The sequence below is a fragment of the Leptopilina heterotoma genome, unplaced genomic scaffold, assembly GCF_015476425.1.
Source record: "Leptopilina heterotoma isolate Lh14 unplaced genomic scaffold, ASM1547642v1 Lhet_206, whole genome shotgun sequence".
Lineage (NCBI taxonomy): Eukaryota > Metazoa > Arthropoda > Insecta > Hymenoptera > Figitidae > Leptopilina > Leptopilina heterotoma.
Window position 1 is genome coordinate 1,920,919 of NW_025110922.1, and position 21,023 is coordinate 1,941,941.

The 21,023-nt window shown below is 24.9% G+C and overlaps 1 protein-coding gene and 1 long non-coding RNA gene across 3 annotated transcripts in view; one reads left to right on the forward strand and one right to left on the reverse strand.

Annotated features, from left to right (window-relative positions):
- Positions 1-21,023, reverse strand: part of LOC122501207 — a 161,423-nt gene that overhangs the window by 131,930 nt on the left and 8,470 nt on the right. The gene's annotated exons all lie outside the window — the stretch shown is intronic.
- On the forward strand, positions 477-19,160 carry LOC122501202 (lateral signaling target protein 2 homolog). Its single transcript, XM_043610496.1, has 8 exons — positions 477-903; positions 12,212-12,634; positions 12,779-13,123; positions 13,280-13,979; positions 14,062-15,040; positions 17,067-17,540; positions 17,671-17,966; positions 18,072-19,160. The coding sequence occupies exons 1-8, from the start codon at positions 868-870 to the stop codon at positions 18,350-18,352; spliced, it is 3,534 nt and encodes a 1,177-aa protein (XP_043466431.1). The 5' UTR covers positions 477-867; the 3' UTR covers positions 18,353-19,160.

The following is a 21,023-nucleotide window of genomic DNA, read 5'->3' on the forward strand; positions in this document are numbered from 1 at the left end:
CAGTTACCATCCACTTTTATTTTAACAATAAAATTATAAAAAAATTCTTTCTTTAAATCTGCTTAATATAGGTAAACTATATGATGATAATTTTACTCCAAAACAGCAATATTAAACTACTTTAAAAAATTAATTTACATTATAATAGAAATCTTAAAAAATGTACGGCTGCTGGGACATCATCGGCAACTTAAAAATAAAATTTCAATTTTCAATAATTTAAAAAAAATTGACCAATTTTCATGTTTAGGTAATAATTTCGAACCTTGTTCATCTCTGCGCAGAGCGAATCGAATAACTTCGGCGCAAACTCAAACTCACATACGTCATAGCCAGTTCTGTTTGTTTGGTACGGACGTCACAGTCAATCTGGGAACATTTCACTGTGGCTTCAATACCCATAGTGTTAAATAGGGGAAAACAAAGTTTTGTATTTGTACTTGGCACTACTGTGTATTCTCTTTCTGTTGTGTGCCATCTGTGTTTTTCTGCTCAGTCGCAGTTGAGCCGATTTAGGCTTCGAGGGACTACTAAGTTAATCGAGAATGGCCGCTTGTGCCATTTTCAGTTGATTTTATTTTTTCCTATATAATTTAATGTCCTCTCGGACGCGTTTTACGTCAAACTAAATTCCTACGTAATAATGTGTCTCATATTTTAATTATAAAACTGCGTAAATTAGTTTTATTTATCAACTAAAATATAGAGGACAAAGAGAATTCATGTTAGTGTGCATTGTTGAAAATTAGTGCTTTCTAAAACTTCATCAAGATGACGATGACGTCGTGATGATGCAAAAAGACAGGGTGTCTCGAACAACACAGTGACCCGCGAGAGAGTGAGATAATTTTACAAATTCCTCGCGATATGGAGTCCATTAGAAAATGGTTCTACAGACCAAAGGTACGTACGTGCATCTAACTTCCTCAATCATTTTTCCGACAAAGAAGAAGTAAAGTCAACTTCTCTCCTTCTCCTTGTCCTCTTTTTCATTTCACTTCAATACAATTTAACATCTATTCTTTTCATTTACAACTACGATTTCCAGGAAAACCACCTGTTTGCTTTAAAAAAAATCAACTTGTGACAATTATCATTTTTTTAATAGGTCGCAGAATCCATGATCGATCACTATAAAACTATACCGCTTGTATAAAATTTTTTAAGTATTAAAACCAAAGAGATTTTGAAAGATAAAAAATATTCTTTTCTCAATAAGGCCAAAGAACGATACAATATTCTTTCTTTGTTTGAAAGTGTTCTGAAGAAATGAAAAGTCTCTTTACAAATATTGATAGTATCTCAACTGCAGGCCAAGGCTTATGATGAACTACGATTTCCTAAAAAAAAAATTTCTTGTATAATTTTTGCGAGTGAAAGTCCTGAAAAATATACACAAGCCAACACAAGATATCTTATTTACAAGGTCTATAAAAATGTATTTACACATGTATAGAAAAATTACATGTCTCAAAGTAACATTCATTTTAGCTGAACATATAAAAATTTGACATTTCTTGCTTACTCCGAAAATTTTTGATAAATACTTTTATCATTAACAACATTATTTATTGCTCAGTAATTAATAATAATTGACAATAATATTCAAAGAGCATAACACGATCTTTTACAAGCATCAACGCGATAAGTGTGATTAAAATATTTTCTATTTCGATTAGCTAATTATAAACTAATAAAAAATGTAACAGATAAAACTGTTTGTCGATAAATTGTATAAGTATACCAATAGTTTTGATAAAACACAGTAATCAAGATGTACAATTATGTGTCATCAGTCAAAGTAAAATTCTCCAAGCACAAAGGAGAATAGAATAACAATTATAAATTTAAATTCACCATTTTTTTATAGTAGATTTTTTACTATACCCAAATTCTGCCTTCTTTGTTGGTTTTTAGAAAAATTTAAAGTCTCAACAAGACTGACATTTACAAAAACAAAAACTATTTTTATCCGTCACTCCTGAAAGATAAAATTTTTAATAAATCGGACCTGCCAATTCACTCGAAATTGCACATAAATTTTCAATTCATACACACTATCCTCTAAATTCACTTTCTATTTCCCAGCTTTCTAATTTGAACTTGTCTATAGTCTCTGACTTTAAATACATTGCAATTTTTTTTTTAAAATTCGTATTATCATAATATTCTCTTTGGCCTTTCTACTTACGCTGCTTCACATGATTCATATTGAATAAATTAATTCATTAGTATACACCGAGAAATTTTCTCCATACACATTAATGTCTTTAAATGTTTTTTTTTACTGTATAGTATATAGGAAACAAATACTATATGTTGTACTATCTTCTTTTCATAAATTAATAAATATTGACGCGGAATTTTCTAATTTATTATTTATTGCGAAATACTACTACCTGTAGGTGCATTGGTTTTTTATGATAATTCGATATCGACTGGTAATTCCACACCGAGTTAACTAAACCGCTAGTCTTGATGTCTCCGACACTATTATTTCTTTTCTTTTTTCTTTTATGTACGGTTTCACGGAATTTCATATAAATTCGTGGTCATATTTAAGTGAACTTCCTCATATTTTAGAGATAAACCTGTTGTACATTACCATTTATTATAACAACTGTACATGGATCTCTTATCTTTTCATTTAATAGGCAGATGTTAAAAAACAAAGTAGGATTCAATTTTTTTATATTCATACTTGTATTAATATTTTAATGATTTATTTGTTATTAATATTATTTTACTATTTGTTATTAATATTATTTTACTATTTGTTATTAAGGGGATATCAAAGTCGATTGATCAATCTTTTAATATGAGAGTGAACTTGATTAGTTAGAAATATTTCAATTTATTGCTTCTTTATTAAAAATATTGCAATTTTATTGCTTCCTACAACATGCCGAGCGATTCTCGTTCGCTAAATTCGAACATATCGTTAAAATAACAATTAAAACAATTAAATTTCATAGTTTTATCTCACTTCTTTTATGAAAGGAAAAGAAAAAACAAATTGCATCTAATTTGCTCGACATGCATCACTAAATGCTTCCTAATAGAGGAAGTATTTAACACTAAGAAAAAAATTTGTTTGAAACAACGAAATTTTGGTTGAATCAATAAACAAATGCATTTGTTCAACTAAAATTTGCTTCAGATAACAAATTCTTTCTCCAAACGCCAAATTTATTAACAAACTGAACCAAATCTTTATTTGGAATGAATATATTTATTTAGGTTAAAAAAATTGATTTAGTATTACCTAAAAATTAGATTTATACACTAAAAAGATTAATTTGATTCAATTAGCCGACTACTTGTTTATTATCAAATAATTATTTCCTTGAATCAAATAATTGTTATTCAAATCAATTAACCGGTATTTGTTTCAAGTAAAAATTATTTCATTCTAGTAAATATTTATTTGACAATAGACAAGCAATCGGTTATTTCAATCAAAATACTTTTTTTAGTCTACAATAAAATAGCGAGTATTTGATGCAAACAATAATTTTTTTCTGAGTGAATATTAAAGAAGTTAATTCAGAAAAAAGATTTTAAATTTGAAGAGAAAAAAATCTGTTTGAAAGAAACTAAAATACAATAGAGTTTTAAAGTTTTCTATATACATACAGTTACGGGGCTTTTGCAAAGCGAACATATGAGCTTTCTACTTTATAGAATAGGGTGGTTGATAGTACAAAGACAGAATGCGAAGGGAAACTCATATTACGCATCAAGATGACTCATACCTGTGTATTGTATGATTATTCTATGCGATATTTACTAGAGATAGTTCTTGTCAATTAATATAATATACAACACACTAAATGTATTCTAAAGTCTGCATCTGTCCCAAAAGTTTAAAATCCTTAGAAAAACTGATAGATGAGGGCACTTTTTCTAAATAATATTTCCTAATCCTTTTTCAAAAAAAGCGATTTATACATAAATCGAGAAATTTATGAAAGAAATTGTTAGGAGAAAATGGAGAAATTGCTCTTCATTATAAAAATTTAAAATCATAAATTAAGGATTGTTAGAAAAAAATGTAGAAAATAAATCAGAATCTAATACAAAACCTACAATTTTTTCTATTTCTGACAATAATTTCTTTTCAAATTTATTAATTCTTGAAGAACTATCATAAAATTATTACTTAGGAATTATTTAAAAATTAATTTTACTTAAAAATTTCAAAATTAATTAGATTTCAAAAGAGTTGCGTTTACAATCTTCATAAATAGATGAACTTAAAAAGTTTCAATTTGAAATTTTCGAAAATATCAATTTTTAATTAATTTAAATAAAAATTTTTAAGAATAACTGATTACATAAATTTAATTATTTTTAAAAGTGATAAACTTCTTCGCATAAATTCAATAACGTTTAAAAATTCTCGTCAAAATTTCAATTATCTTTATAAAATAAAATTTTCCTATACAATTCAATTATTTCCAATACAATTATTCTTCTTAAGAATTCAATTATTTTCATAAATAATACATTTTTATGGGAATTCAATTATTCAAAAAAATTTGAATAAAATTCTTCGCAAGAAATAAATTATTTTCATAAATAATAAAATTTTTATCGAGAATTCAATTATTGTAAAAAATTTTGATAAAATGCTTCATAAATTTAAAAAATTATAATAAAATTGATCATAGAAAACAATTATTTTCGTAAAATATAACATACTTTCTAGGAATACAATATGTATGTAAAAATCTTCGAAACAATTCAATTTATTATTTTCGTAAAAAATACAATTCTTCTAAACAATTCAATTATTTAAGAAATTGAGGGGCTGGATGCTATAATGTGTTATTTTAATAAAATTCTTCTCAAGAATTCAATATTCTTTTCAAAATTCAATTGTTTAAAAAAAAATTGAATAAAATTCTTCGTCATATTTCAATTATTTTCATAAATATAACAAAACTTATTGCAAAATTTCAATTATTTTTTATACAATTTTAAATAAAATGATAAAAAATTGAATTTATTCTTAACATTTTTTTTAAATTCGCCGAAAGAATTCAATTATTTTTAAAAATTTTGATGAAATTCTTGTCAATATTTCAATTTTAAGAAATATTCAATTATTTAATAAATTATTATATTTGTATTGAAATAATTGAATTCTCGAAAAATTTTCTAATAAAAAGTATGATTAAAAAATGAATTTCACTCAAAATTTTAAATTATAATTGAATATTAAAAGCATTATAGCGTGAATTTTAAGAAATAATTCAATTTTAAAAAGGGTTCAAATTAAAATCTTTGAAAATTTGAATTTATAGTTACAATATTCTTATGATATAAAATAATGATTTTATCACTCTGTCATCTTAAATTTATTATAAATCATGAAGAAATTGATCATTCCGAGTCAAAGACTCAGAATGATCTATTTCTTCGTGATTAAATATTTAGGTTTAAAATCAGAATATTCTTCAGGGTCAGAGAAGAAATCAAAATTTTGTCTTGAAATCAGGGAAAAGTCAGGAAAAAACAAAATTAAATGTTTGTGGCAACCCTGATTTATCTTGTTTAGAAGTTTCTTTTCATTATGTGAATTTGAAACCAGTTTTAATTAAATATTTTTGATGCAATAAAGACTTGAACGTCAATAATTTGTATTAGTAACTGATTCTATTTCTGTATTTTATATTTTTCCTCTAAGAATTATAAACATAGAACCTAAAATTGTTTTCAATTGGAAGTAATATTTATTATTATTCAATAACTTTGTTTTAAATCAAATAAATGTTATTTGAATCAGTTATAAACAAAACAATAATTTTTAAATTAAACTAATAAATAATAATTATAACAATAAAAATAATAAATTTGTGTTTCCATTAACAATTGTATTACAAATTTATTGTTTTTATTGTTATTATAATAAAAAAATAGGTTACGTTTTCGTTTAGAATATATAAATTACACGACGTGCAATAATAATTAAATCGAAGATGTACATACCCAACTTTAAAAATTGACACCTACTGTTTAATTTGCAATTCACTCAATACATTCATAAAAAAAATTCTCCATTTTCTCACCGATTATGAAAACAATAAACAAATATAAAAGAGATTCCTGACCGTATTTGCGATGTCTATAACGAATGCCATTACTGTGACGTCAGCTAGCGCTTGTGAAAATCGAGATTATCTATCAAAATTTTTCTTCTTAAAAAAAAACAAGAAAAATATTCTTTAATTGAGAATACTATTACGATTCTAAACTTTAATAATATCCAATATTTATAACAATCCTCTGAACGAAAAATACTAGTCCTACCAGTTATCTTCCTTCAAAAAAAAAAAAAAAGAAAATACTAAAGAGCAATACTCTCATTTCAAGAATAAAATTCTAAAAAATATTTAGATGCAAAAAAGGGTAAATATTTTAAAATCAACCTCAAAAACTATAAAATATTGTTTCCAAAGAATTAGATTACAATGCCTATATTATATCACAGTTTCAAAGTCACAATAAGGCCAACAAAAAATGAGAATGTAAAAAATCCCTCGAGATTAAAGTCAAACTAAATTTTATTTGAGAAATGTATGCACAACTTGATTTTTCAATGATGAAACTTTTAATGGAAGTTGAGATTGACCTTGCAAAACTGGATTTAATCTCAACTTTCAGGAAACAATTCCATATTCTCCCTATCAATAATGAACTAAAATGTTTCAATCTTTTCGAATTCTCTCTACTATATATTAGTAAAAAAAAAAAAAAGAAAAGTTCATCATTATTTTGAAAATGAACAAAAACCTTTAATAACCAAAATAATATTTTATACACGAAAATTTTTAATTACTCTTCAATTCCATTATTAATGATGTGCGTATACATATAACAAAGCTTATATCTCTCGTGTATACGCATTATAAACTTAATTGCAGGCGTGCCGATCGAATCATTGAAATTATTATGTTATTGTTCTCTTTTCTGACGTTCTCTAAATATGCATCACGATAATACTGTAAATTTTTTTCTCTCTTCTTTTTTGCTCATGTCGATTTTTAAATATAATTTAATTATTGTATTGATTGATTATATGTTACAATACAATAAATGAAAATCTTTTGTTTTTAACACAAAAGCTTTTATAATTAATAAATGCTTTATAATATTAAATTATTTATAAATTACATAAGCTATAATATGTGAAAAATGTGTAGAATTTTTATTTTAAAATTCATTGTTTTGCAACAAAAATAATAAGTATTTATTATTCTCTGACACAACAAAAATGTTTATTTTAAGAAATTTTATAGTTACTTTCAAGATAGTGGGTATATGTGTATTTAAAATTTTAAACCATTTTAATATCTTAAAAGTGACGGTAAAACCATCTTAAAAATAGACACTTGTTTAACGATGTGGTTTTTTTTATTTTAAATAAGTTTCTTTTTTATTTTTCACAACGTCTTGGTCGTTTAACTTTATTGTACTTTAAAGGAAGAGTATTTTTATTTATTGGATTTCTTTTTTGTTAACGAAATTGCTTTTAAAAGTTAAACGAAATATTTTACAGCTCCTTCTTTGTCAACTATTTTTTGTTATCTTTAACAATCCATTGTTTTGCATATCAAAAATATCAGCATTGAAGCGTAAAAATTTACAGTATATGTACCGTTTGTAACATTACGTTGCAATAAAGCATGTAAAATTAAAACATGTAATTGAAGGTTACTACGGCAATTTGTAATATTGTTTCGTGACTTTTAAAATCAACGGATTTTAGTTTTTTGTCTTTTTATATTGTATATAATATATTATACGACCTAGAGTGTTTTATTTCTCTTTTTAAGTACAAGGCTCAAGTATTGTATTTTCTTCCGATTCATCTTCATTTCTATTCTTTTATAAAGTAAATATTCTCAATTTTTAGCACCACTTAAATTTGAATTTCAATTGTAATTCAAAATTATTTCAAGCTAATTGTTAATATTATTGAAAAAATCTTTGACAAAAGTAAATCAACTTTCAAATAGCCAAATAAAAAAAATATAATTAAAATAAAAAAAAATAATACAAGATTATTTAAAGTATTTAAACATTTAACAATGAAATACAAAAAGTATTAAATAATCACAAAAAATTACATCAAAATGATAATTAATTATTTAAATTAGCATCAAAAATAATTCTTATCTTATTTATTTCACCAATTATTTATCAATTTTTGGAAAAAAAAATTATTCCATTGTATTTTTATATCTAGTAAATAAAGAAAAAGAACGTAAAAGATAACTTCTTAAACATATGATTGAAAGTCTTGACAAATTTTCTTATCGTTTATAATGAAGACTAAAAACAAATTACTTTTTTTGTGTTTAATGTTCACACTTAAGTCGTATATAATTTTATCATTAATCAAATAAAAATGAATCGTAAATATAAAAATAGATAAGATGATCCATTTGTGGTCTTCAAATTAATATTTTTGTTTTTAATACATTAACACGCTGATTAAGAAACTTTACTATTAAAAATATTTTCTTTTTAATTAGTTCTAATTACCATTATCTTGATTTTCTCAATACCAGTTATATATATTTATATAAAATTAAAATTCAGTAAAATAAAATCAATTTTCACTTTAGAAACTCAAAATTAAAGATAAAAAAAATTTTGAAATTGATCATGAAACCGTGAATTTATATGATACACTTTCTAAACATAAATGACATCATTTTGTCAAAAACAAAAAAGAAAAAGAAGAACTAAAAGAGGAACTAAAAATTGAAATCCACTACTTATTTTTCGTACAACACAATTGCTTTCAATGTTAAGGTTCTTTAAAGAGATGACTAATGAATTTTAATGATCGCAAAAATTCTATGACAATCTAACGACAGTAACATTATATACATGTAAAACATAAATATGTACAAGACAAACAGAAAAATTTGTGGAAAAAATTAAAAACAGATTTTTGTTTAATAATCTCAGGCTTCGCTTGGCCGATCAAGAAAAATAGTTAATAACCAAGGTCAACTAATTTTCAATTCAAAAAATTTGCAAATATTACAAATTATTCAATAAATATCTTTATATGAATTTTTCATAAATCTAACGTAACCGAAAATGATACTTTCACATATCATTAAATTTTCCCTAACAATATTTATTTCTCCAATCTACTAAATTTTTGAATCAATATAACTAAAGGGCTAATTAAAAACCTATCTTCATTTCTCATAATGATAAAATTTTATTCTCTCCATTTTCCCTAAAATAAAGATCACAATGAAAATTCATTTCTGAATATGAAGGACAATAGAAAAGCTCTATAGGAGAAAGGGAACTTTAATGACCCTGGCAATTTATTGTAACTGAGAAGTAAAATCGCAATGAACGCAATATTAAATTACCAATTCGTCATTCGCTTTATACAAAGTACTTTTATACAGAATTTTCTTAACTTTTATTGATATCAAGACACATCTATCAAGATATATAAAATCATGTTGTGATCTAAATTTAGACTTCCTTATTGTCCATAAATTTAATAGAAATTAATGCACATGACAATATTATCAAGTGACCTCGACTTTAGTTTTCATATATGATAAAATAATTCCTTCTCATTTGCATTTTTATAGCATTTCTTTTAAATTATATTATTTCATTTTACAGTCGCATAAAACAACAAAGAGTTACTTCTTATCTTGAAAATCAAGATCGATTTGAAAATGTGTAGATAAAACAAATTGTTTAAACAAAGTTCAATGAACCTGTGTTGTTGTTTTTTATCTACAAGTCTAGTTCTAAGTAGAAAAAAGAAATTTACTTCTTCAGGGTTGCCACGCAACCTGGAAACCTGGAAATGTCAGAGAATTTTATAAACCTTGAAAAAACCTGAAAAAGTCAGGGAATTTTGTTCAAAATCCTGGAAAACTGTTGTTTTCTAATGTTATTGTGTTTATTCTTAAAATCTAATTTCACTTAAATATTTCAAAATTAATTCAATTTTAAAAGAATTGCGTTTACAATTTTCAAAAGTAGATGAACTTCAAAAGATTTTCATTTAAAATTTTGTAACATTTCAATTTTAAATGAATTTAATTAGAAATATAAAAAAACTTAGATTTAAAAAAAAATTTTTTAAACTAAAATACTTCGTAAATTAGTTAAATTTTTGTATATATATTTAAATGATTATTAATAAATAATGGATTTATAGAAAAATTTTAGTTAAAACACTAAAACCAATTGAATTTTGAAGCAATTAAAAATAATTGCAGAAATTCAATTATTTTCAAAAGTAGTAAAATTCCTCTCAGAAATTCAATTATTTTCAAAAATTTCGATAAAATTCTTGGCAAAATTTTAATTATTTTCAAAAACATTCTTCAATTTAATGATTCTTAATATCTACTACTTTAATAAAAATTCCTAAAAGAATTCAATTAGTTAAAAAAAAATTTAATAAAATTCTACGCACATTTAATTATTTTCATAAATAATAAAAATTCCACAGGAATTCAAAATCTACTGATTTAAAGTAGAATTTTAGTTAAAAATACTAAAAGAATGGAATATTTGAGAAGTTACAAATGATTGCAGAAATTAAATTATTTTCAAAAGTAATAAAAATTCTTCTCTGAAATTCAATTATTTTTAAAAGTAATAAAAATTCTCCTCTGAAATTCAATTATTTTCAAAAGTAATAAAAATTCTTCTCTGAAATTCAATTATTTTCCAAAATTTTCCTCAATTCAATCATTTTCAATATCTACTATTTTAGTAACATTTTCTAAAGGAATTCAATTATTTAAAAAAAATTTTTGATAAAATTCTACGCAAACATTTCATTATTTTCATTCATATATAATAAAAATTTCACAGGACTTCAATTATTTTCATAAATAATAAAACTCAATGCTAAATTTCAATTACTTTTTATAAAATTTGAATGGAATTCCTTAAGAAATGTAATTATTCTCAAAAATTTTATTTAAATTTATCAAAGAAATTCAATTATTTTAAAAACCTTTGCTACAATTTATTTATTAGAATTTAAGTATTATTTTCAATACATTTTTAATTAAATTTCTTTAAAGAATTAAATTATTTTCAAAAATTTTAATGAAATTCTTTGGGTAACAATTCAATTTTTTTCAAAATAATTTTAATAAAATTCTTCGTAGAAATCCAATTTTGTTTCAAAATTTACAAAAATTCTCGTCAAAATTTCAATTATCTTTATAAATAATCAAATTTTTCTTCGAAATTCAATTATTTTTAAAAATTGTAATAAAATTCTTGGCAGGATTTTAATTATTTTTAATACAATTTTCATCTTTCTCGAAAAATGCAATTATTCTCAAAAATTTTATTAAAATTTGTCAAACAAATTCAATTATTTAAAAATTCGTTGATAAAATTCTTTATGAAAATTTAATTTTAAGAAACATTCAATTTTTTAATAAAATATTTATTTTTATTGTTAAATAATTGAATTCTCGTAGAATTTTCTAATAAATATTGATTTAAAAATGAATTTTAAATTAAAATGTTTGAAAATTTGAACTTTTCAAACATTTAATTAAGACTTCTATAGAATTAATTTTTCTCAATAAGTTTAATGGATTTTTTTTTAATTATTTGAAGTTTTTAATTCCTAATATATTTAATTGAAGAATATCAGAATAATCGAAATTTCGTAAAATTAAATTGTAAACAAAAGAATTTGAAAATTCACAAAGAACTTTTTCAAGAATTATTTTAAAAAATTGACTTAAAGAAGAATTTTAGTTGAAAATTCTAGAAATGAATAATCGTAATGATGAAAATAATTTTTGAAGAAGTTACAGTAAAAAAGTAGCAAGTTTTAATTATTATAAAACAAAAAGAAAGCGATGACTTCGAGTCGAAGACTCGGAGTGATCGATATCTTCGTGTTTTGTAATAATATTCTTACATTTTATTGAATTTCAAATATTTTGAATATGTTAATTTCTACAAAAAAAGTAATGATTAAATATATATTTAAAAATGAAGTTATTCATGTTTTCGAATAATTTTCGTTTTAAAAACCTGGAAAAATTCCGTTTTTAAACTTGTAAAACAAAGAAAAGTCAGGGAATTTGAAAAGAGCAAAAGCATAGCAACCCTGTTTCTATTTTTTTTTTTTTTTTAATAAAAACACTCGATTTGTTGTTTGTTAATACAGAAGGACGACACAAGTTTACTAGCTCAATTCTTTTATGCTGACGAATCCTTAAACGCAGTAGCCTGTGAACTAGATTCTTTCGATGGTCGCCAAGAACCAGAAAGATGTACATCTTTGGTCAATCAACTTCGTCATTGTCAAGACAAGGTCTTAACTATATGCAATCAAATTATGGATGACTTAATTCCAGACAATAGAGCCAACAGAGATTTTCGAGTTAAATTTCCCGACGACGTGATGCAGGAAAATTTAGCCGGCCAACTTTGGTTTGGAGCTGAATGTTTGGCAGCAGGTTCGTCAATTATGAATCGAGAAGCCGAAAGTTCTGCAATGAGACCCCTCGCTAAAGCTCTAACAAAATCATTGGAAAATGTTCGAAATCTCCTTCGAGAACATGCACTAAAAGGACATATAAATTTAAAGGTAATTCAATTTTTGTTTTCTATTTCTTTAATATTGATGAAAATTAAAGAAAATGTTCACAAACAATAGAAAATAAAAAAAAAGTAAAATTACACTTTTGAATATTTTTTCACGCATCTGCTAATCATTGTTATTTGATTACAGATTCAAAATCCACTGGAGCCATCGATCGAAAAATTAATCGAGTCTCTGAAAATTTTCGACCGACTCTTCGCTGACTTTGAATTATGTTATGTCGGCGCCATGGTGCCAGTTAAATCTACAAAGGAGTACGAACAACAGGAACTTGTTTGCGTTTTATTTTCGGAAACTTTGCAGAGAGCACTCGAAAGAGGTTTACTAAATCAAGCAGATGTGGACAATTACGAGCCGGCTTTAATGTTCACTATTCCGCGTTTGGCTATTGTCTCTGGTCTATTGGCTCCTCCTGGAGGTCCTCTCTGTCTCAACTCCCCCGACAATATTAGTGAAATGTTCAGACCATTCAAAGTAAGCAATTTTAGTTCACTAACAAAGAGAAAATTATAATAATAATGAAATAATGATAATAATGATAACACTAATAATAATAATAATAATAACAATAATAGTAATAGTAGAAATAATAATTTTAAACAGTAAATAAAAACTGATCATTATTTACAGACTCTTCTTCTAAAAATAAGAGAACTGCTCTGGACCTTAAACAACCGTGAGCTCTACATGTTGGAGAAACTTTTGTGTTCAAATGAAGAGCCATCCGCATCGATGACGCAAACGAATAAAACAACGTGCCAAGACGCTCCTGATCTTGATGAATTCGTCCACAATTTTTACACAGGCTATCCAAATTGCAAGGATTTTATTGTTGACTTTTATACAGTGACGCGAAATAATGGAAGCAATATGGATGAAATAGCAAATGACGCGGTTCAAATAATGGATCAGAGAAATGGACACATCGATTTGTCGGATGTGTGCGAGCTAAGCCAAAAAGACAATGATGAAATGAGAATGGAAAAAGTTGTATCTCACGTTAATGAGAATACAAATGAAATAAATCTTGATAATAATTCTCACGAGGCAAATAATATTACAACTACTCGGCAATGTGCCTTGAATCGTGAAACAATGAGAAATACAGAAGACAGTGCACAATTTTTAGTGAACAATGACATTCCATGTAGCGTTAGACAAAATTCCGATAGCAGTTCTTCCAGTAGTCAAGAGAATAACGTTCGTAATGAAAGAGTAGAAAATTATCTCACCTCTAATATGTCACAAATGCTAGGAGATTCGGAGAACCTCGAAATACCTTCACTTCAATATTTATTAAATCAAGTTTCACATGAAAATACCCTAACAGGTAAAGTATCAATTTTCTCGCTATTTAATTAATTTATTCTAACATTTCCATTGTTTAAATTAACATTTTTATTCTCTACTAGATGGAGAGTGTCTCAACGAGATCTCAGAGCATACAGACTCCGGAATTTGTACAGTAATATCCTCAGAGAATACAAGTCTCTATGATAAAAGTCCCGAGGAAAAGAAAATATTTGCCACTAATACCGAGACAAACGAGAATCATAATTTCGACGACGAAGATATCGAGGAAAATACAAGTTACTCTTGCTCTAATCTCAATTCGCCAAAGAGAAAAAATTCCACAATTTCAGAAAACTCCTGTATTTGCAGCTTACGTAATGCAAAGATTGTCGATCATTCCCTAGAAGTATCAAATCTAACAACAAATAACGTTGAATCGAAAAATGGCACAAGAATATCCTCAACATTCGATGGATCAAACGAAGAATTCATCGGCGTTGCCTATGGCAATGGACAAATTTCCGTCTGTGACGGAAATCAACCAAGCTTTCAAATAAACTATTCAGAAAATTGGGAAAACCTAAATATAAATATCGACGCATCATCATCGAGAAAGGAATTTTGGAACGATCTCAAGTGTGAAAATTGTCCATCGACATCGCAGAATATCGAGAAAATTGGCAGTAAAATAGAGAAATTTGCAAATGAGAAAATAATCACAAAACGAGCACGAGAAACGGAGAAGCAAAGGAAACGACATCAACGTAAATATGAAAGAAGTCACAAAAATCACGATGAACATACAAGACAGAGTATATCGTTTAATGTTCAAAGTATTCATTTACCAAGAAGTACTGAGAGTTCTCGTTCGAACTCAATAGATCGTCTTAATCCTAGATTATTGAGTTTAGGTGCCAGCCTTCATCCTAGTCAAAATACAAGGCAAATGCCAAATTTCGGCAGTCGTAGTCCCCATTCAAGTCCCAGACTACAACACTTTGAGACTCGAGTAAATCTCAATTCAGAACAAAGAAACGCTCATTCCCAAAGATTATACCAAAACTCGTCATCACAACACAAAAAATTATTAGATCACAGGTAAAAAAAAGTTTCTATTAAATTTATCTTTAATGTTCTTAAATTTTTAATTTCAAGTCCCTGAAAATTTCTCAACATTCAGACCAAAAATTAAAAATTACGGACCAATTACTAGCAAAAATACAACCAGTCCTAGTCAAATAAGAGAACATTTTACTTAAAACTATAAATTAAATTTTTCATTTTTCATAACTATAAAACATGAAGATATCGATAACTCCGAGTCGAGACTCGGAGTGATCGATTTCTTCATGTTCTATAATAATTAAAGATAACCGAGTCATAAAATAATTATTTTATATTATAAGAATATTATAACTTCTTCAAAATTATTTTCATCATTTCAATTCAATTATTATTTACAACAATTTTTAACTAAATTTCTACTTTAGATCAATTATTTTTAATAATTTTCGAAAAAGTTCTTTGGCAATTTTCAAATCCATTTATTTACAATATTTAATTTCACAAAATTTCAATTATTCCTAAATTCTTCAATTAAATGCATATTACAAAATAAAAACTTCAAATAATATAAAAAAATTCAATTAAACGTTTTAAAAAAAAAAAATTTTCAAAATTCAATTATTTCTAAAAATTCACGCTATATTGCTTTTAATATTCAATTATTATCTAAATTTTTAACTGAAATTAATTTTTAAATCAATTTTTATTAGAAAATTCTACGAGGATTCCATTATTTTAATACAAAAGTAAATAATTTATTGAATAATTGAATGATTCTCAAAACTGAATTCTCATAAAGAATTTTATCACCAAATTTTTAAATAATTAAATTCTTTAGTCGAATTTTATTAAAACTTGTATGAAAATAATTACTTTCTTCAAGGAATTCAATTAAAATTGTATGAAAAATAATTGAAATTCTACGATGAGTTTTAGTATTTTTAGAAATAATTGAAATTTTGTAAAATTGAATTATAGACAAATTAATTTGAAAATTCTCAAAGAACTTTTCCAATATAAAATTTTTTTTTTCGTGTTTTTAACTAAAATTCTTCTATAAATCCATTATTTTTAATAATTTTTAAAAAAGTTCTTTGAAAATTTTCAAATTAATTTGTTTATAATTTAATTTTACAAAATTTTAATTATTCAGAAATTCTTCAATTAAATATATATTAGAAAATAAAAACTTGAAATAATTTTAAAAAAAAATCCAATTAATCTTTTTCAAAAGAATTAATTTTACAGAATTGTTTGTTAAAAATATGAAAAATTCAGAATTTTAATGATTTTAATTAGAAACCTTTTCAAAATTCAATTATTTCTCAAAATCGACGTTATAATGCTTTTAATATTTAATTATAATCTAAAATTTTAACTGAAATTCATTTTTAAAACAATTTTTATTAGTAAATTCTTCGAGAATTCAATTATTTAACAATAAAAATAAATATTTTATTAAAAAATTGAATGTTACATTTTTTCAGGAATTTAATTAAAATTGTATTAAAAATAATTGAAATTTGGCTATGAGTTTTATTATTTAAGAAAATAATTGAATTTCTAAAAAGAATTTTATTATTTACGAAAATAATTAAATCCCTCTAAAAATGTTATTATTTATGAAAATAATTGAATTATTGCGAAGAAATTTATAAAAAATTTGTAAATAATTGAATTCCTGTACAATTTTTTTATTATTTATGAAAATAATTGAATGTTTGCGTAGAATTTTATTCAAATTTTTTTTAATAATGGAATTCTTTTGGAAAATTTTATTAAAATAGTAGATATTGAAAATCATTGAATTTGAGTAAATTTTTGAAAATAATTGAAATTTTACCAAGAATTTGAATAAAATTTTGATATATAATTGAATTTCAGAGAAGAATTTTATTATTTATAAAGATAATTGAAATTTTTATTAGAATTTTTAATATGATTTAAATTTGAAAAATAAATAAATAATTTTCTCCACTTGAACATTAAAAAATTTAAGAACATATTTTAAAACATTAAATTACCACAAACTCCACTAATATTTTACGTTTAATTACAGGAGATCAAGATCGGAAAAATTGGCACGCTTAAAAAGAAAAGAATCAGACAAGAGAGATAGATATGAAAGAATGAGCAGCAAATCGGAGTTCAATAAAAGACGATTAAGTGCAAGGAATTCGAGTGACTTAATGAACGACGGTTTGGGACCAAGAACTGATAAAAGTGGTTTAGTCGTGGAGGCAATTTCTCCAACGGAGTCACGATCGTTTCGGCATGAACGACACAATTCAAAAAGAAATGTCAGACCTGTTATAATTAACACATCAATGGTTTCAAAAGTCCACAGTGCAAATTTTGAACACTCACTAGTGCAGAGAGCAGATTTAGATTCCAGTTCCAGTTACTCGAGTTTCTATGAATCAAGTTCAGAGACTAGCGAATTTCAGAGCGATTGCCAGGATGACGAAGAAATTGCTCTCGCTATGCAAGCTGCCGAAATAGCGAATAGAAATCAAATTCGTGCTAAATTCAGGTAAATAATATTGCAAATAAGAAAAAGAACATACTAATTGTAAATGAATTATTATAATTTACTTTTTTTATAGTTGTATTCTAATTTACTATTTTTGGGAAATAAAAAATGAATTAAATGCAATTTTCAGGTCTTCCGAGGATTTAGTGCACAGATTATTCGTCTGCATCGCAGGTGTTGCTGATCAATTACAAACGAATTTTGCCTCCGATCTTCGAAATATATTAAAATGTGTTTTTCTAATGAACAGCAGTCAAACGAGCGACAGTGATACTAAAGTTGAAGAGGAGGAAGAAGAACAAGTATTAACTCCTATCGAGACCGATAGAAATTTTCCAGAATCGTTTAATACTACTGAAAATAACGAAAATCTACTTCAAGAAACCGCGAACGACCTAATCGAATCAACTCCAATAAATAATAGAAGTAAGTTTAGTTTCAAGAGAAATAAACATTTCCCTTACAGAAATAAATGAAAAAAAATTGCATTTTTTGCAAATTTATTGTTTTTAAACAAAACTTTGTTTATAGTTTCGCCTACGACTGAACGAGGTGAGGAATGTGTGGAGCGGGCTCCAGCGTGGGTGCCAGACAATGATGCCCCAAGGTGCATGGCTTGTCAGGCAGGATTCACGGTCGTTCGTCGACGACATCACTGCAGAAATTGTGGCAAAGTATTTTGTGGCCGTTGCAGCAGCAATAATGTGCCATTGCCACGTTATGGACACACAAAACCAGTGCGAGTGTGTAACAGGTGTTTCCTTTATCAGGTGACGCCATTCACTGTGTCTCAGGTAACGTCTACCAGCTGAAGATTTTCTTTGTGATTATTCATTCTTAAATTACTCTACATTGACTTGTCTGCTTTAATTTAAAAAAAAACATGTTTGCTGTTGAAATGAAGTTTTTGTAAATAGTTACACGGCCTTTTTTTAAATGGGACCATCATTCCTATTGGAGTTTCTTAATTCTAATTGACTCTCTTTTAACATTCACAGAGAGTCAGTCAATTAAAATTTAAATAAAAATAAAAGCGAAATAACATTTCCAACTATCAATATAGAGAACAAAAATTGCGTTTCGACTAGGCAACACTACCAAAAAAAAGCAGTAAAAAAACTATACCTATCAAATTCTGTTTGTCTTGCAAATATTTGTTTTAATAAAAAAAATACTTTTTTTTAAGTAAATAATTAATATACACTTTTTAAAAGCACAGAAAAATAAATGTGTGCTCAACAACCAAAGTTGGTGTACAAAAACAAACATAAAATAGCGATTAATGACATTTCATTTCGTGAAAAACTTGGTAGTCTTATGCTTGTTACATTTTACAAGTCGATTCGCAAACAATTATTTATATTTAACATTGTATTTTTTCTTTCTTGAAGGAAAACCAAGTAATGAAAAAAGTTAATTAAAAAAAGTGATATAAAAAATTAAAATCATGGTTAATGAAAAAAAAACAACGACTTTAACCCAGGTTAAAATTTCACTGAAACAGTTTCTTAATTTTAATGGTAAAAACTATATTACTGAATTATTATCGTTAACTACCAATAATCGAAACTAATATACCGTTTCAATGTACTAATATAGTTCAAAAAGCAATGATAAAAACTATCATTGATAAAAATTAATTTTTTCAAGTTACTATATGAATTAAAATTACCAATAATTCGCCAATGATTAAAAAACTAAAAATTACTCTTTTTAGTTATTTACTCAAAAAAATCAATTTTTTTTGTGTAAAAATAGTTTAAGTAGAAATTGATTTTAAAATTTTTGTATTTTTAATTTTCTTTTAAATCAATATTTTTTAATGAGAATAGTAATTATGCCTACACAACATATAACTGCCTGTACCGGGTATTTTCTAACTTTAAATATCTGTGGTAATTTCTAAAAAAAAATTATTAATTAATAACGCATTGATTTTAATTATTTACTTTTAGAAAATACCCAGTAGTACATGTGCATTTGGATAAAAGATAAAGACTGTTTGAATATAATTGTCAAAATGCGCGATTATTTAAAAAAAAATCATATCGATTTGTAACTTCCATTCTCTTTAAACCATTAATAACAATCTAAACTAAATTCGGAAGAATTGAAGAAATAAAAAATATTTTTTGCTGCCAATTCGTTATATAAAAAAAGAACGTGGCCTACACTTTTTCATAAAAGCTAAAAACTAAACTTCACAATTATAAAATTAATGAATTATGCGTCTATTTCCGCAAGATAATAATTATAACTAAATGATGTAATTAATTATTCATCATACCGCTGTACAAATTAAAAACATATTTACTACACCCAGAAAAAAGATTTTTTTGAATAAAAAGAAATTTGTACATATATACGAGAAAAGAAAAAATTCTTTGATTTAAATAGTTTTTTTGAAATAAAAACTTTAAATCAAAGAAAAATTTTCTTTCAAATTAATAAAAAAATTAACTTCATTTCTTTGCGAAAATTTTTTTCCTGGATGTAAATATATCAGAATAATAAAATAAAGTGTACAGTTTAAATAATCAAGTGTTTTAAAATAGAAGCAAAATAATTATTCACTGCAGTAAATTGTGACTTAATTACAAAAAAAAATGAGTTCATTAGATTTTTTAATTAAAATATATAATTCAAAATAATAATATTCATTCCGTTTAGTTTTAATTGATGAAAATGATTTAAAAAAAGGAGATTTTCTTAAATGTTATATTAACAATTTAATTACTGATTTGTGATATGAATAAAATGACAAAAATATTTAATGTATCCATAATGCGCACGTAATGTAAAAACATTTAGGATAAAACTATTTTTCAATTTTTGAATGTTAATAATAATCTTAAGGTTTTAGAAAAATGTGTCGAAAAAATCGTTCCAATTACTTAAAAATATGTAGTTTAAAATTCGCGAATGTGTGTAATCTTTAAATATCTTTGCTCATAAACTTAAAAATTCACGTGCCGAAAGCAAAGCTTTTTCTCATTATATCGAAAATTAAATAGAAATTTGGTACTTCAAATCTTAAAATGTAAAAAAAAAATTTCGAACATTGTCAAAAAAAAAAAGTTAAATAATATTTATATAATAATACTTGAAAAAGTGTTTGCGAAAATTTAATATCCTATATAAAAAAAATTCCATTACTTTTAACAAGATGCCTTATGTAAAATTTGTTCTTATCAATAAGAAAACATGAGATAAATTCTTGACTGTTGCTTAAATAAAAAAAAAATGGATTGTATGTGTGCTGAAAATATTTTAAATATGAATTTTCAAAATCAACATTTGAAAGTATTTCATTCTCTCTATATACTCGTTATTTTCAGAAAAATATAGCATATCTTTGAAAATTTATTTTCGCTTTTACATTTAAATAGATATAGAATAATTCGGAACTAAAAAAGCATCAATGGAATTAATAATAATATACCAATTATTATAGTCAAATATTTTAAATTAAAAATATATTAG